Source organism: Monopterus albus, unplaced genomic scaffold (assembly GCF_001952655.1).
Source record: "Monopterus albus unplaced genomic scaffold, M_albus_1.0 scaffold51.1, whole genome shotgun sequence".
Classification (NCBI taxonomy): Eukaryota; Metazoa; Chordata; class Actinopteri; order Synbranchiformes; family Synbranchidae; genus Monopterus; species Monopterus albus.
The window spans coordinates 6,240,435-6,254,686 of record NW_018127931.1 but is presented as its reverse complement, the minus strand read 5'-3'; the positions used below and the strand labels follow the sequence as shown (position 1 = coordinate 6,254,686).

At 41.9% G+C, this 14,252-nt stretch overlaps 2 protein-coding genes across 5 annotated transcripts; one reads left to right on the top strand and one right to left on the bottom strand.

Annotated features, from left to right (window-relative positions):
• Positions 1-34: 34 nt before the first annotated feature.
• cdnf (cerebral dopamine neurotrophic factor) lies at positions 35-6,861 on the bottom strand. Of its 3 annotated transcripts, none has more exons than XM_020601459.1 (4): positions 6,507-6,861; positions 1,553-1,680; positions 1,116-1,257; positions 35-1,014 (listed from the first exon to the last, which is right to left on the bottom strand). In XM_020601459.1, exons 1-4 carry the CDS (start codon positions 6,529-6,531, stop codon positions 842-844), a joined length of 468 nt encoding a protein of 155 aa, XP_020457115.1. In that variant the 5' UTR covers positions 6,532-6,861; the 3' UTR covers positions 35-841. The 3 variants fall into 3 exon arrangements, 2 of the variants coding, with proteins under 2 accessions (XP_020457115.1, XP_020457114.1); XM_020601458.1 differs by lacking the exon at positions 6,507-6,861 and adding an exon at positions 2,299-2,691; XR_002275074.1 differs by lacking the exon at positions 6,507-6,861 and adding an exon at positions 2,299-2,377 and having other exon boundaries at positions 925-1,658.
• On the top strand, positions 4,928-13,998 carry hspa14 (heat shock protein 14). Of its 2 annotated transcripts, none has more exons than XM_020601457.1 (14): positions 4,928-5,075; positions 6,019-6,099; positions 6,881-6,963; positions 7,233-7,281; positions 7,527-7,632; positions 8,363-8,453; positions 8,559-8,663; positions 9,666-9,827; positions 11,043-11,198; positions 12,692-12,794; positions 12,939-13,154; positions 13,293-13,457; positions 13,687-13,754; positions 13,831-13,998. In XM_020601457.1, the coding sequence occupies exons 1-14, from the start codon at positions 5,019-5,021 to the stop codon at positions 13,907-13,909; spliced, it is 1,521 nt and encodes a 506-aa protein (XP_020457113.1). In that variant the 5' UTR covers positions 4,928-5,018; the 3' UTR covers positions 13,910-13,998. The 2 variants fall into 2 exon arrangements, with proteins under 2 accessions (XP_020457113.1, XP_020457112.1); XM_020601456.1 differs by having other exon boundaries at positions 12,939-13,163.
• Positions 13,999-14,252: the final 254 nt, after the last annotated feature.

Here is a 14,252-nt window from a genome sequence, read left to right as displayed (position 1 = left end):
TGTCAGTGGTTGGACAACTGAGTAGACCCGGCTGACATTTTGTCAGTTTTAGCCTGTTTTTCTCTTGTAAAGCTGCTTCTGTTTACATTTGTTTTTAAGAAGTTTGGCTTCTTTTCTGAAATGAAAACCCAGGTTGTCGATTGTGCAGAGCTCACGGGGGAAAATAACTGCTTCAGTTGTATTTGTGCTTTGAAATGCAACTGAAATAATTAGTCAATTAGGTCATCAGTAGATGAATTGGCAATCAATCAATCTTAATATTTTTACATGCTTTATTGACTAAAATATACTGGCTCTAACTTAAAAACAACATTTTCTGTTATCACTTTTATAACAATGTAAATTACCAATGATTGGGTTTTGAAGAGTTTATCCAGTAAAACAAGTCAAATTATTACCTTGGCCTTTGGATACATGTGATGTTTTTTGTTTTTTAAATTTTATTAAGAAAACATACCAAAGGGTGACTGCTGTTAATCAGTTGGGCTGTTGTCAGTCAAGTGCACATTAGTGCAAATGTTTTTGTCCCAGTTTGTGCCCCAGGACGTACACTACCAGTCAAAAATTTTAAAACACTTTCCTATTGATTTCAATGGGACACCACTCACTGAATTCAGTGGGAAAGTGTCCAAACATTTGAATGGTTGGCAATACTTGCATCAGTGTAAACACAATACCAGCTCCTTCATGATTGTTGCACACTGCAGATAAATGGAACAATGTAGTGTTGTGTGCATCAACATCACAATCAGAAATAGGATGTGACTGCAGTGTGTATGTTAGAAGTTTTTATTTAAATCAAGTCTTGGTCGGTTATAGAAGGGTGTCCTGAAATGGCTCTTTATAGTTCCATAGTGTGAGCATGCAGTGGCGCTTTCTCCTGGATCAGGCTGACAAATTCATGTTTCTCCAGGCAGCCTCGACACTCTTCTCCCCACGAGGCTAAAATGTTCCTCAGCTCCACAACTCTCAGCTTTTTGAGCCCATCACTGCTCAGATCCTTCAGCTGAGGCTCTGTGGACAAACACACAATACAGAAACGGGCTTTATTTTGTGTCTACCTGCATACATGCTGGTTGGTTAGTCTTTGTTGTGTATTTAAAAAAACACTTTACCATATCTGAGCTCACAGATTTGTGTGTCGCTGCTGCTAAGGCGCTGGCAAATCTTCTCCACGGGGACATGGAAGGCCAGAGGTCGAGACACTGATGCTATGACGCGTGTTGCTGCATCAGTGCTGGCTCCAAGGTAGTAACACTAGGACGGCACATACGCATACGCTTGATCATCCTGGTAATTAGGTTCATATTGGTCGATTGTGCAGTTCACAGTTTATGACATGGAAAGTGGTTCATCAACTAAATGAAGGGCTCAAGTGAACATGCTTCAGTCGTTTCCTCTTTTTCATTAAAATAAGTTGGAAGAATAACCTACACAGCAGAGAACTGATAAAACAAATCAGAATTAGGGTGAATCATTGGGATTTAACACAAGTCTCTGCTGATATGGTCACATGGTAGAAATGTTTCTGTGCTTGTGTGTGCGCTCGCACCAGCCTGGCCTCCTTCCCCTGGGCCACAGTGCAGGCCTGGAGCAACTCTTCTTCCACCAGAGCAGGAGTGAGTTCTGTGTGGGCTGAGGTCAGTCTGCCATACAGTCTATGGAGAAAGCCCACACACACTGCGCACCATTTCACAAAGGCAACTCATCAATTCTGTTCATTTGGAGACTATATGGACAAAAACTCTTGAAAAATGTTCTATACTTAAAATATTTTCACAATTAATGGCACATCTGTTAAAATAAACACATCTGTTTCTATCTGTTTCCTGTGCTGATTGCAGTCTCACTCATTCTGTATAAAAAGCATACATTGGAAATTATGTATCAAGTAGCTAATAGTAATAGCTAACAGTATTGTTTTAGACTTTTTTTCAGCAACACTCTGTTTTTAAGAATGAAAATTTAAGTTTGTACCTATTGGGTGACACAGGACTGTTTTGAACAGGACACAGATCTTAGGACTCAAGTGTCAAAAGAGTTTTTTTACACACTGTGGCCTAAAGTGTGGCAAGCTATGAAAGATAATCAATATATGCGTCTGTAATTTTAGAGTAACTCCCGCAGAGCTCATGACTCAAATCTCTGCAAAATTATATTTGCAAAAGCCACCCGTTTTATCAGGACATGCAGGGCAGAATACGGCCACGTTTCAGACCTGTTGACTTGGCACATTGTACTGGTAAAACATAACCAGGCTGTAGGCTAATAACTTTTGCTCACACCATGCGGTCTAACCTTCACAGTTGTCTGTCGCAGAAAAAGTAAGCTGTCTGAAAAGCAACAGAGTGGCGAGGGACAACACCAACATTGTTTGTGGTTATTATTAACTACAACTGCCCCAGCCAGTAGCGAGACTCTGGACTCCAGCTGAGTCGCGCAGTTAAAAACAGACGAGCACAAAACAGCACCTCCCACATCAAGTGCGCCACTGTGCTATGTTTCAGACCAATGGGGATTTCGAATAATCCCCAATTTATTTCGTCCTAGAAACGACAGATAGGCCATAGGTATATACAGTAAATGCCCCATGAGCCAGTTCTGTCTATTACGGCAACATGTCACCACGGCCGCCATGTTCCTACGGTCAAAGCTGTGCCTCCTAATACATGTATGTGTATGAGGGCAGGGATCTTATCCACACTAAGTCATCATAACCCGCTGTTTGGTTTGTTACAAACCCCAGAGATGTAGTTATGATTCATGATGTTTGTTTCAAATTAAATGCAGATTTTCATATCAAAACACTTTTGCAGAATGTAGTCAAATATTATACAGTATAATGTAAAATGTACACTTCATAATTATTAAAGCGCTATTCCTGCCACCCCTCTGCATTGAAATGACTGCAATAATACATAATTACAACAAACACTCAAGTTAAAAGATTAACTGTAAGGAACACATCTGCCTTTGTGCAGCAGCCCTGACTGAGGCATAGCAAGTCAAGCACATGCTGCGCTCCCCCAGGTTGAAGCACTGGGTGTAACAGACTGACCTTGAGGGTACCACCATCACCACCACCACAGCAGAGAAGAAAGAGAGCAGTGGGGTAGTGCAGAAAGGGGTGTTAGCACCATGGGGATCTGTACCACGTTGCACATCACTGTCTAGCACTGGTACCCCAGGACCTGGCAACCAGGGCCCCATTAAACTAGGTCAGGATGGTGCCAGGAGGGAAACACGTCCCCAAATATCTCATCCACCCTCGACATGCTGCTGTTGAAGCTTTGCCACCTGGGCCAAGCACTATATTTGGACTGTGAACACTATGGCACCTGGTGCCGGGCCTTGGTGGACACGGGGTCCACTATTTCCCTCATTTGGCTGGGGATACTGCTAGGTATGAGAGGGTTGAGACTGCAGGGCTGGAGAGACACCCAGCTCTTGCACACTATAGTGACTGGTGAGAGTGCAAGGATGACAGGAGAGAGGACTCTTGAAGTGACTGTTGCTGGCCACACTGTTGAACATCAGTTCTGGCTGGCTAACATCTAGGACCCATGTATCATCGGTCTCGGCCTGCTGGCTAGGCAGGGGGCTGTGGTGTACATACTGTAGGACTAGGGTTCTTGTTACCATTGCTAACTCTGAGAGACGAGACAGTCCAAGTAACTACAAAACAGTGCTGATTTATTCAAAGGATCACAGGTAAAATTAACATTACACACTCAGGTATCTTGCACCTCCAAACTGCTCACAGGCAGATGAAAGATGAAAGACCCCAAACCAAACCAGGCCTATACATTATATCCCCTCGGTTGGGCTAGCCCCATACTACACAGAAACGTCAACCGGGACGTCTCTGTTACCAGCTTTGCAGCTGGCCATAGCAGTAGTCAAAACATGAAGCAAATCAATGTGTGTGTGTGTGTTGATTAAGTGGTGTGTAACTAAAAACATTCTCACAACCTCTAGTAACATGTCGTGATATTAAACATAAGAACATATTATGGCTAAGTCTACAGTTATACACGTCATAATAATAATATTAAACACCCTGTCTGCTGACAGTCATCAACTCTTCTCTCTAGTTATCCTTGACCAGATGTACCCTGTAGAAACTCATAAGCATGACTAAGCATTTAACAGTCTAACTAGACATCCTATCTCCACTAAACATTTCTAATACATAAAGTATCTATCCAATTTCTATCTGACTAAAAATACCTAACAATACCCAGCTCAACACTCCTCCTGGGTGCTAAAGCTGTGGCTCCCCACTAAGCTGTGGGGAAGGGCTGTGACCCGGTGTCTCCCAGTTGGAGGTTTGAATCTCAGTGCCCGAATCTCGGTGCCTGCAGTCCACATGTCAAAGTGTCCTTGGGCAAGACACTGAACTCCCACGTTGCCCCCTATGGTTAGAGCCATCGGTTGAGTTGGCGCCGCAGATGGCTGCCTCGATTTTGTACCGAAAACATATTCCTTGTATGTAACATACTTGGCCAAATAAAGGTGATTAATAGGGAGCAACATTAAATAAGGATGCGACTGCGATAAGGCAAACAACATTCTGCAGTGAAGAACCATATCATCAGTAGACAGAGACGCAGGACAGAGATTGGCATAACTCAAAACTGGGACACACAGGATAAAACATTGTCAAACTGAGTCAGTTAGTTTATATGTTATGTTTGTGTCAAAAATATACTTCAGAAAAAGACACTAAAGAGGCAGTTAAACACATGCTAAACTTCTAAACACAGAGTTGTATCAGTTTATTTGAAGAAAACTGGGTGAATTTTTATAATCTAATTTAATAAACTGAATAATTTATTGATTTTTGTAAAGGGGTCGCTAAATCTGGTTCACACCCCTGCACAGCAGGTGGCGGACACATACCTTACAATAAATATTAAATACAAAAGAAGAAGAAGTAGTACCGGAAGTTGTCCCTGGCAGCGGAACACTTTGCCGCATGCGTGAGAAGCATTCCCTTTACATTGAGCTCTATCAGCATGGCTGCGATTGGAGTCCACTTTGGATATACCTGCGCTTGTGTGGCGATATTTAAGGTGAGTTACGCTGTGTTTATTTTTGGTGGCTCTCTCACACGTCCTGCTTGGTTTTGATAGTCAGGGTTTTCATGTCACCTCCAAAATCTTACTGTCACAGCGCTGAAAATAAACTATACGTGCGAGTACTATGCCATTTTATCCGTGATTTTCAGCTAGTCAGTGTAACACAGCGAATAGGTACAACACTGCACTGTTTAGCATACTGTGCTTTAATGTTTTACTAACACTTCAATGTGGATTTGTTGTGCTTTGAACCAGCATGACAATAAAATATAGTACAGTTCGAACAGCACCACACGATGCTACAGGGAGAGATGGTATTTCAAATGCAGCGTTTCTTAAGTATTTAGTGAAACATTTTGACTCATTTTACTTCTTCAAACTGATAACAGAGTAACTGTAAATGATCATTTGTCTTAGTCCTATATTTATAATGTGAGTTGTGTTCTCAGTGATGCACACTGTTTACTCTGAAGGGTGAAGGTGGAGACAGACTAAGCTTTGGAAGTGATCACCCTACCCAACTAACCCTGAATCTAGCCAACCTGTAAAAGAAATGCTGTTCAACTGCTGGAATCTGGAGTTTTATTAACCCACTCATTACTCAAAGCTGTAAAGCTGAGGCATAGGTGAAGTTGGGAACATCTAGTATGCTGGTGATGAGAGAACATTACTTTTAGGCTCAGTTCCTATGTAGGATCCCATCCCTCCTGACATGACACCCACTTGTCTGCTGATCTCTTGCTTCGTTTTACCTGACTCATGACCTTGAAATCCACATTTGAGAAGCTGAAACAAATGAATGTTGGGGTTAATCTTCTGTAGATCAACTAATCCATGAATTGTTTTTCTCCTAGTATGTATGTTGTCCAGCTCTACCTGCAGAACTAACAATATCTAAGTGAGTGGCTGTAACTGAAATGGTGTGTGTGTTGCTCAGGATGGGAGAGCAGATGTGGTGGCTAATGATGCAGGAGATAGAGTAACTCCAGCTGTGGTGGCCTACAGAGACACAGAGCAGGTACAGCAGATGCTTCACACAGGAGCTTCATAGTTTTTCAGTAATTGCAGTGCTGATTATTGTTATTCTTCTTTTGATTAGTGAGTAATTCAGCTGTTAAAGCCTCTACAGCTTCTTCTCAGAGTGGCTAACATTTTGATGTGTGGCTTATATAGGACAGTGGAACCTCGGTTTTCGTGATTAATCTGTTCGAAAAAGTCCGACGAAAACCGAATCGTACGAAAACTGAAGCAATATTTCTTATAAGAAATAATGTACATCCAATGAATCCGTTCCAGATACCCAAAAATATTAACAAAAAAATACATTTTACAGAGAATAACTATATTTTTACATCCAGAAAACAATGAGAAATAAATATAAATGACTAATGAAATGGATAAATGAACATTTAACATCACTTTTACCTTTACTGAAGACTCTTGTTGGCATATGGAAGATGGCGAGGAGGAGAGGTTATTGTTTGGAAGGGGAATCCCCCTCCATAAGGACTTAATGTATCAAGGCCCTATCTGGGGTTACTTCCCTTCACTCATTTCCTAAGGGAAACTCATTCCTAAGGGAAATGAGTGGCTGAGTCACGCGGGCAGGCGGACGAGTTTGGTACGGACTAATGATGCTGAATCGACCAATCAACTGTACGAAAACCGAGCGGATGTACGAAAACTGGGACAAAATTTCAATGAAAAAAGTCGTCGAAAACCAAATCGTACGAAAAGTAGGGCATATGAAAACCGAGGTTCCACTGTGTTTGCCTCTGACTGATTTGTATCTTCTGCAGATTGTAGGTATTGCAGCAAAGCAAGGACGAGTCCGCAATGCTGCCAACACAGTTGTTAAAGTGAAACAAGTGCTGGGGAGGAGGTGACTCATTTAATAATGTCTTGTTTACAAATCTTAAAATTGCAGGTGATACAGTTTCATATCAGCTTGTCTCACTTGTTGAATATTAAAATCTAATTATTTTATCATGCAGTTTTAGCATACAAAATAAGATAATAATACATGTTTTAAAGCTGATTATAGCAGGGTCAGGCTTGGTACAGTAGGTTGTCACCTGCACCTTACAGCCATGCACTGAATGACTTGTTTAGAGTGACTTATGGATTCTCTCTCTCTCTGTCAATGGGCAGCTTTGATGATCCAACGACACAAGCTCACAAATCCGAGACAAAGTGTCAGGTAAGTGTGTTGACAGATCCACTTTGTGTGTTGTCTGTGCAGTTCTTCCAAGTGTTTTTCCCCCAAAATGTCTAAAGTGATTGCTTTACACCAGACATTTTGTTTCCTTTGTTGCAGTAGTCTTCAGTCAGTAGCATGTTTTGAATGCTCGGTTTTATTTTTAAAAATACTTGTTCAGTCCTAAACAGCTGTCTGTTCTGGTGAAGCAGTGAATCCTTAGTCTGAGCAGTGGCTGTTGTGTTCAGGTGGTCAGCAGAGAAGAGAAGCCTTATTATGAGATTACAGCAGGAGAGCAGTCAGAGTATGTTGCTCCAGAGGAGGTTGCAAAACTCATCTTCCACAAAATGAAAGGTGGAACACGCACACACTCACACATGCACACTTAGTGAAGCTAAGCAAACACTGGACGACTTTTATTGTTCATTTATGATGTGTTAACTGACATAATATGTTTAAATTGGGCCGACTGCACCGCCAGAATCTGCGATTTCACTGCCTGCGCTGTACATTTACTCCATTGGACACAATGTGGGTGCTCACACCGGATGTTTAAACAAAACCCTGGAGGAGCAGGTGTGTTCATTGACAACTCCAGTAAAGTTTGGGCCAACCAAAAGAAAAACCGCGTTGGCTTTAGCCATTTTACTTTGTACAGATGATGAACAACAGTAATCTGGTGTCAGTATTTCTCCTGTTGCTGCTGATCATGACAGCGTTTTGATGACACGTTGTACAGAATTCAATTAGCCTCGTCCTTATACGGTTTCTAAATATATTATATGCAGCCAGTGGATTCTGTGCCATGTTCTTATGTAGTTGTCTCTGTGCTCATGCAAGTGCACTGAACTATCTTCGGTCTGTGAATCTGCAACACAGTCAGCCATATTTTTGACATGTCAGAAATTCATCCAAGCGGTTGGGACGCAGGTTGTTGTTTCGTTTGGGTCATAAAACGGGAGCTGGAACCATGCTCATGCTGCACGTCAAATGACAACTAATCAGGCCAAAATTTTCCCCAATGCTAAAAGTAAAGTAAAGGTAAAGCTGCTCGGCTTAGATTGACTGACCATTCTTTCAACAGAAACAGCTCAGTCAGCTCTGGGCTCTGATGTCACGGATGCAGTCATTACAGTCCCTTTTGAGTTTGCACATGCTCAGAAGCGTGCTCTGAGGTAGGCCACCTTACCACCCACTACAAATGTAGTATTTTGTTGTGAGAAAATTGTTCCATCTGCACCTTTTAAGAAGGTCAACCAGTCTGTGTTTGTTCTCTGCAGGGAGGCAGCTGAAGCTGCAGGCTTCCATGTACTGAGGCTGATCCACGAGCCTGCTGCTGCTCTGTTGGCCTATAACATTGGACAGAACTGTTCTTCTGGAAAAAGGTGCAGCCCCAAAGACATGGCCCATGTTATTAAAGCTGACCTGTTTAGTGATTTGCTGATGTTCGCTAAAGTGTCCAAGTCAGACATGGTTGTTCTTGCTGAAATGATCAAGACCAGGAGGGATTTTACTCTGTTGGGTAATGAGAATTGTATTAAGGTCACCTGAAAACTCAAGACTGAACCTGTGAAATTAGGTCTGTGTTCACATCACCAGCCTCAGCGCTCAATTCTGCTCTTCTTGTCACATCTGATATTTTTGTGTTGATGCTTCATATTCATGGTTGTAAACGATGCATCCAGCTTTGATGTGAACACCATCGGTGTCCTAAACAGCCACTGTGTGAACTATAACATGGCTTTTGAGGGAGCTCACTTTTTTCCCACTTTTTTGTGGTCAGACTAAATGATAGATAAAACATTATTTCTTTAATTATCATTCCTATTGATAAGAATATGAATATGAATAAGAATAGAAAAGCACCACGGAGGCATGGAGAGAGACAGAGACCATTTTACTGTGCACACCCTCCTGAGTGAATATGTACACCTTTGTATTCCTGAATTTTATGGTTCATACATTAATTATCTATTTTATTTTCTGTTTTACAAATGTGAGAAGGAAAACAGGGTTCCTTACGTGTGCCACTGACTGTGACACTTGAAATGTTTCTAGTTAAATGTCCAACAAATGTGAAACGTCCTGGTCTCCCCACAACCCCCCCCCATAGTGGCCAGATCTGCTTTAATCTGTTCACACATCTGGCCATGATAAGTAACAACACAATGTTCAGTGTTACTTTATCGACCAAACACACTTAATATTCTCTAACCAGACTCCGAGTATAACAAAGCTAAATCAACAAGTGAGTTTTTTTTTTTTTTTTTTTTACCTGGTCAGTCACCTCCTTCACAAAGTGTGATTTCACAGCAGGGTGTTGAGTAGAGAGGACACAGGTGAATGAACCTGCCAGCTAATCACACTGATCTCGACTGTGCTGACAGCCACGTCCTGGTGTATAAGCTGGGTGGGACGTCGCTGAGCGTGACAGTGCTACAGGTCAGCGGAGGAATGTTCCGCGTTCTCAACACCCACACTGACCACAGCATCGGGGGAGAGAGCTTCACCCAGGCCTTGGCCCAGCACCTCGCCGCTGAGTTCAGACGGTAGCTACTGTGTTTTGCTGCTACTCCTCAAAGCTCTCCTAGCATTTAGTAACTTTGCATTTTCCAAAAAAAAAAACTGGCAATATTTTCCTTTTAAAGTTAAATCTGCAACAGAACAAAGTGTGTAGTCTGCATTATTTTAGCTAGGTATATCTAAGATTTTAGTAACTGTGTTTGTATGGCTGTTATTTGGCGATATTGTCTTGCGTTGTGTTGACAAATGATGTTGGTTTGCACTGTGTTGTACCCGGTACTTTCTACCATGCTAACTCAGAGACGAGACAGTCCAAGTAACTTCAAAACAGTGCTGATTCATTCAAAGGATCACAGGTAAAATTAACATTACACGCTCAGGTATCTTGCACCTCCAAACTGCTCACAGGCAGATGAAAGATGAAAGACCCTGAGCCCACCAGGCCTATACATTATATCCCCTTGGTTGGGCTAGCCCCATACTACACAGAAACGTCAACCAAGACGTCTCTGTTACCAGCTTTGCAGCTGGTCATAGCAGTGGTCAAAACATGAAGCAAATCAATGTGCGTGTGTGTGTGTCTGTTGATTAAGTGGTGTGTAGCTAAAAACATTCTCACACGACCTCTAGTAACATGTCGTGACTTAAACATAAGAACATATTATGGCTAAGGCTACAGTTATACACGTCATAATAATAATATTAAACACCCTGTCTGCTGACAGTCATCAACTCTTCTCTCTAGTTATCCTTGACCAGATGTACCCTGTAGAAACTCATAAGCATGACTAAGCATTTAACAGTCTAACTAGACATCCTATCTCCACCAAACATTTCTAATATATAAAGTATCTATCCAATATCTTTCTGGCTAAAATACCTAACAACTGCAATAAAAGTTGAGCCATGTACAGCCTTTATTTGTTGGCCATGCAACTTCTCAGTCTTCCAGGTCGTAGTATACTGAAAAAACATACGTAGGCATAGTTTTAGGTAGAAGACGTTTCACCTGTCATCCAAGAGGCTTCATCAGTTCGTTGCCATTTGTTTGATGGCCCTGCGTGTGTGTGTGTGTGTGTGTCTGTCTGTCTGTCTGTCTGTCTGTGTTTTAATTTCTTGTCCTACCCTGACTCAAGCTCCTTCCCTTCTCTCACATCCAACCACATCTAAGTATTGTCTGATTTTTTTTTTTTTAATGTATGCACAGTCGTCCTCATGCTATTCTTCTGTTTGTTGTGCAGCACCTTTAAGCATGATGTGAGCAGTAATGCTCGGGCAATGCTGAAGCTGATGAATGGAGCTGACATGGCCAAACACTCGCTATCCTCTCTGGGATCAGCCAACTGCTTCGTCGACTCCCTGCACGACGGCATTGACTTTGAATGTAGTATCTCTAGGTAAGCTGCTAAGATGACAGATTCTACATGATTATACTTTGAACACAAATTGAACATTATCATCTTCATCACAGAGGATTTTTTGCAGGACTTTGGGATGAGACTGCATTAAATTTAGCTAGGTGTACCTAATAAACTGACTGAGTGTATGTGATTAGCATTGTCAGAGCAATGAGTCCAAGTAAGGTGCATAGACAACAATCCCAACCATGTGTCCTAAGATCTACCAGCACTCCCACCATGCAGATGAGAAAGAAACAGCTGGGGATTCCAGCTGTGATACCTAATAATGTTATGTTAAATGTAGGGTTAGTGATTCAAGCAAGAGGAAGCTCAATTTTGAAAGTTCTGACTTCTCTCCAAAGCCGCCACCCCAAAACGCAACGCGCACTGTCTGAATACTACTTAAAGATTTCAGGAAAATTACACAATTATCAATACAAATTATGAATTCAAATTATAAATTAAGTTAATACAATTATCAATACAAATGACAAAATTATCACTGGACAGCGATAATTACCTGTCCAGCAGAAATACGGTCACCATGGCATCACTTTTCAGCCCCTTTTGTTCTCTCAGTTGTCGCCGTCATTGAAAAGCCACACCATTGTTAATTGTTAATTCTGGTTTTACTTCTTGCAGCATCCAACTTCTTTTTAGTTGTGTCTTTCTTGAATACGGTGTTACATGCCTATATCTGCAGCCCCAAACCATAGTTGGGGACCTCTGGGTCATGAATAAACTGCTTTAGCCGTAGCCCGTAGCCAGTAACTATCCTTAGAAGTCTGTGCTATTCCAGCAGCGAGAAGGGAAGAGGGAGGCCAGCTACAATTCCTTTCAAAGCAGGCTTTATTTTGTCTTTGTAACATGAACACTGCATGTGGCCTCGATGCTGGACTTTTTCTGTGTTGTTAGTGCATTTAATGTATTATTGCCATAGGGATGACAAGAGGAATTCAAGATATGCAACATAAAATGCATCTGAAAAGAATCACCAACCCTACCTTTAAGTTACTAAGGGGAAGCATAGCTCAACAAGGGAACACACTTTGACACAACACTGACAAAAATGGCTTGCAAAGCTTATGCTGGGGGCTGGGAGGAGCGGAGTGGGCGAATGCTCCTCTTTGCAGTGACCACTTATGTAGCTATCTAACTGCTACTCTGCTGTGCACTTGCAATGAGCTGCAATCACTAATTGTCCTGTTTCGCAATGATCATCCAGTGTCTTTAGAGCTGTGTCACTGGACCTTTGAGAGTGGCCTCAGACACTGAAGATGCAGAGAGACCCAGTACTTCTAACTATATGGGGAATACAAATGAAGCCAGAACTTACTGATGGAGTGTTGACATCTGGCTCATTGCCAGTTTGTTGACTGAGGACTTGACTTGAGGAATATATTTGATTGATATGTTTGGATCTAATGCAAGTTGTAGACTATGAGTCATGTTGCTATCAACATGATAACATCAGTGTGGTGTTTCCACAGAGCACGATTTGAGTTGCTCTGCTCCTCACTCTTCAACAAGAGCATCCAGCCAATCAGAGCCCTGCTAGAGGATACGGGACTTTCCACCAGTAACATTAACAAGGTATATCAAGTTATACAGCTGTTGTTTGAAATGAGTTGCTTTTATTCTGATAGTGAATTGGTGTGAATATGAGTAAAAGAAAATCAAAGTCCTGGATCCCTCAGTAGTAAATGCTCCTGGTTTTGATGTGATGTGTGTGTTTAGGTGGTTCTTTGCGGTGGCTCAGCCAGGATCCCACGGCTTCAGCAGATGATCCGTGACATGTTTCCTGATGTGGAGCTACTCAGCTCGGCACCGCCTGATGAGGTCATTGCTGTGGGAGCTGCCCTGGAAGCAGGCTTACTGGTCGGCAGAGACAACCTTGTCCCAGAGGAAGAGTCTGTCACAGTGGATGTTTCCGCCACTGACATACTAGTGAAGGTTTACCAAGTTAGCTTAAAAACTCACAATCAAATATTGCATGTACTTGTGTTTTAATTGTATTCAGTTTTACTTGATCTAAATAGTCCTAGATCCTAACCTGTTCTCTCTGGGTTGGCGGTGTGTGGGTGTTAAAAGGAGATGGATGAATCTGGAGCTGAGGTGTTCACTGTTGTTCTTCCATCGGGCACACCACTTCCTGCCCGCAGGCACCACACAATGAGTGGACCCGGGAAACTGTCCTCCCTCTGTCTGGAGATTTACCAGAGATTTGTCATGGAGCAGCCAGAAAAACTAGCTAAGGTATTAAAAAAAAAAGCACTAACACTGGGTCAAGTGTGAAATTACAGACATTTAATGATTTTGCTGGAGTGCCCAGTGGCAGTTCCCCCCCCGTTTGCTGATATGTTTACAAACTACAAAACATAGAAACCCAGCATATATTTTTGTCATTTATAATGAATGAATTAACCTGTTAATAAAAAATACCCACTTATCTGCTTGTGTCTATATGTTTGTGTATAATATACAGATTATCTTAAGAGACCTGCAGCCTACAGAGGACAACCACAACATTGACATTGTGGTGACCATGAAAAGGTATACATCTTTCCAGGATCAGTGCATGGGCTACTTGATGTGAATGCTTGTATGTCATTATTTGTCTGTGTTGCAGGGATGGCTCCGTTCATGCTTCCTTTGTAGAGCAGAGCACCGGAAGATCTGAGGTCGTCACCATAGCGGCTGCTTCATAAAGCCATGGGACCACAGTCCAGACCACACAACACACAGGACACTGTTTTCGTTTTCTATTTTTCACCCAATAAACATAATGAAATCTGGACTACTTTCTCAAATTTGTTACTGTATGAATTTTTATGCAATAATTTAATAATGTACCATGTGTCCTCTACTTTGGTGGTGGTTGTTGTTCTATCACCAGTAACTGAATGAATTATGAGCAGCATGAGGCGAGTGTGTACCACACAGGTAGAAAAAAGTTTTTAAAATGGGTGTTATTAGACACTACTATGGACTAGTATAGAGTCGGTAGCAAAAGAAAAGCTACTTTTGTTGAACTGTTCATGTAGCTGCAGC

Bases quoted from the DNA above. Each gene is read 5' to 3' on its own strand.
- cdnf (XM_020601458.1), bottom strand. From the start codon at position 2,371: ATGTTGGTGTTGTCCCTCGCCACTCTGTTGCTTTTCAGACAGCTTACT. The intron at 1,681-2,298 runs GTTAGACCGCAT...AATGGTGCGCAG, and splicing joins TGCGACAGACAACTGTGAAG to TGTGTGTGGGCTTTCTCCAT. The intron at 1,258-1,552 runs GTGCGAGCGCAC...GTGCCGTCCTAG, and splicing joins AGGGGAAGGAGGCCAGGCTG to TGTTACTACCTTGGAGCCAG.
- hspa14 (XM_020601456.1), top strand. From the start codon at position 5,019: ATGGCTGCGATTGGAGTCCACTTTGGATATACCTGCGCTTGTGTGGCG. The intron at 5,076-6,018 runs GTGAGTTACGCT...TGTGTTGCTCAG, and splicing joins CTTGTGTGGCGATATTTAAG to GATGGGAGAGCAGATGTGGT. The intron at 9,828-11,042 runs GTAGCTACTGTG...TTTGTTGTGCAG, and splicing joins CTCGCCGCTGAGTTCAGACG to CACCTTTAAGCATGATGTGA.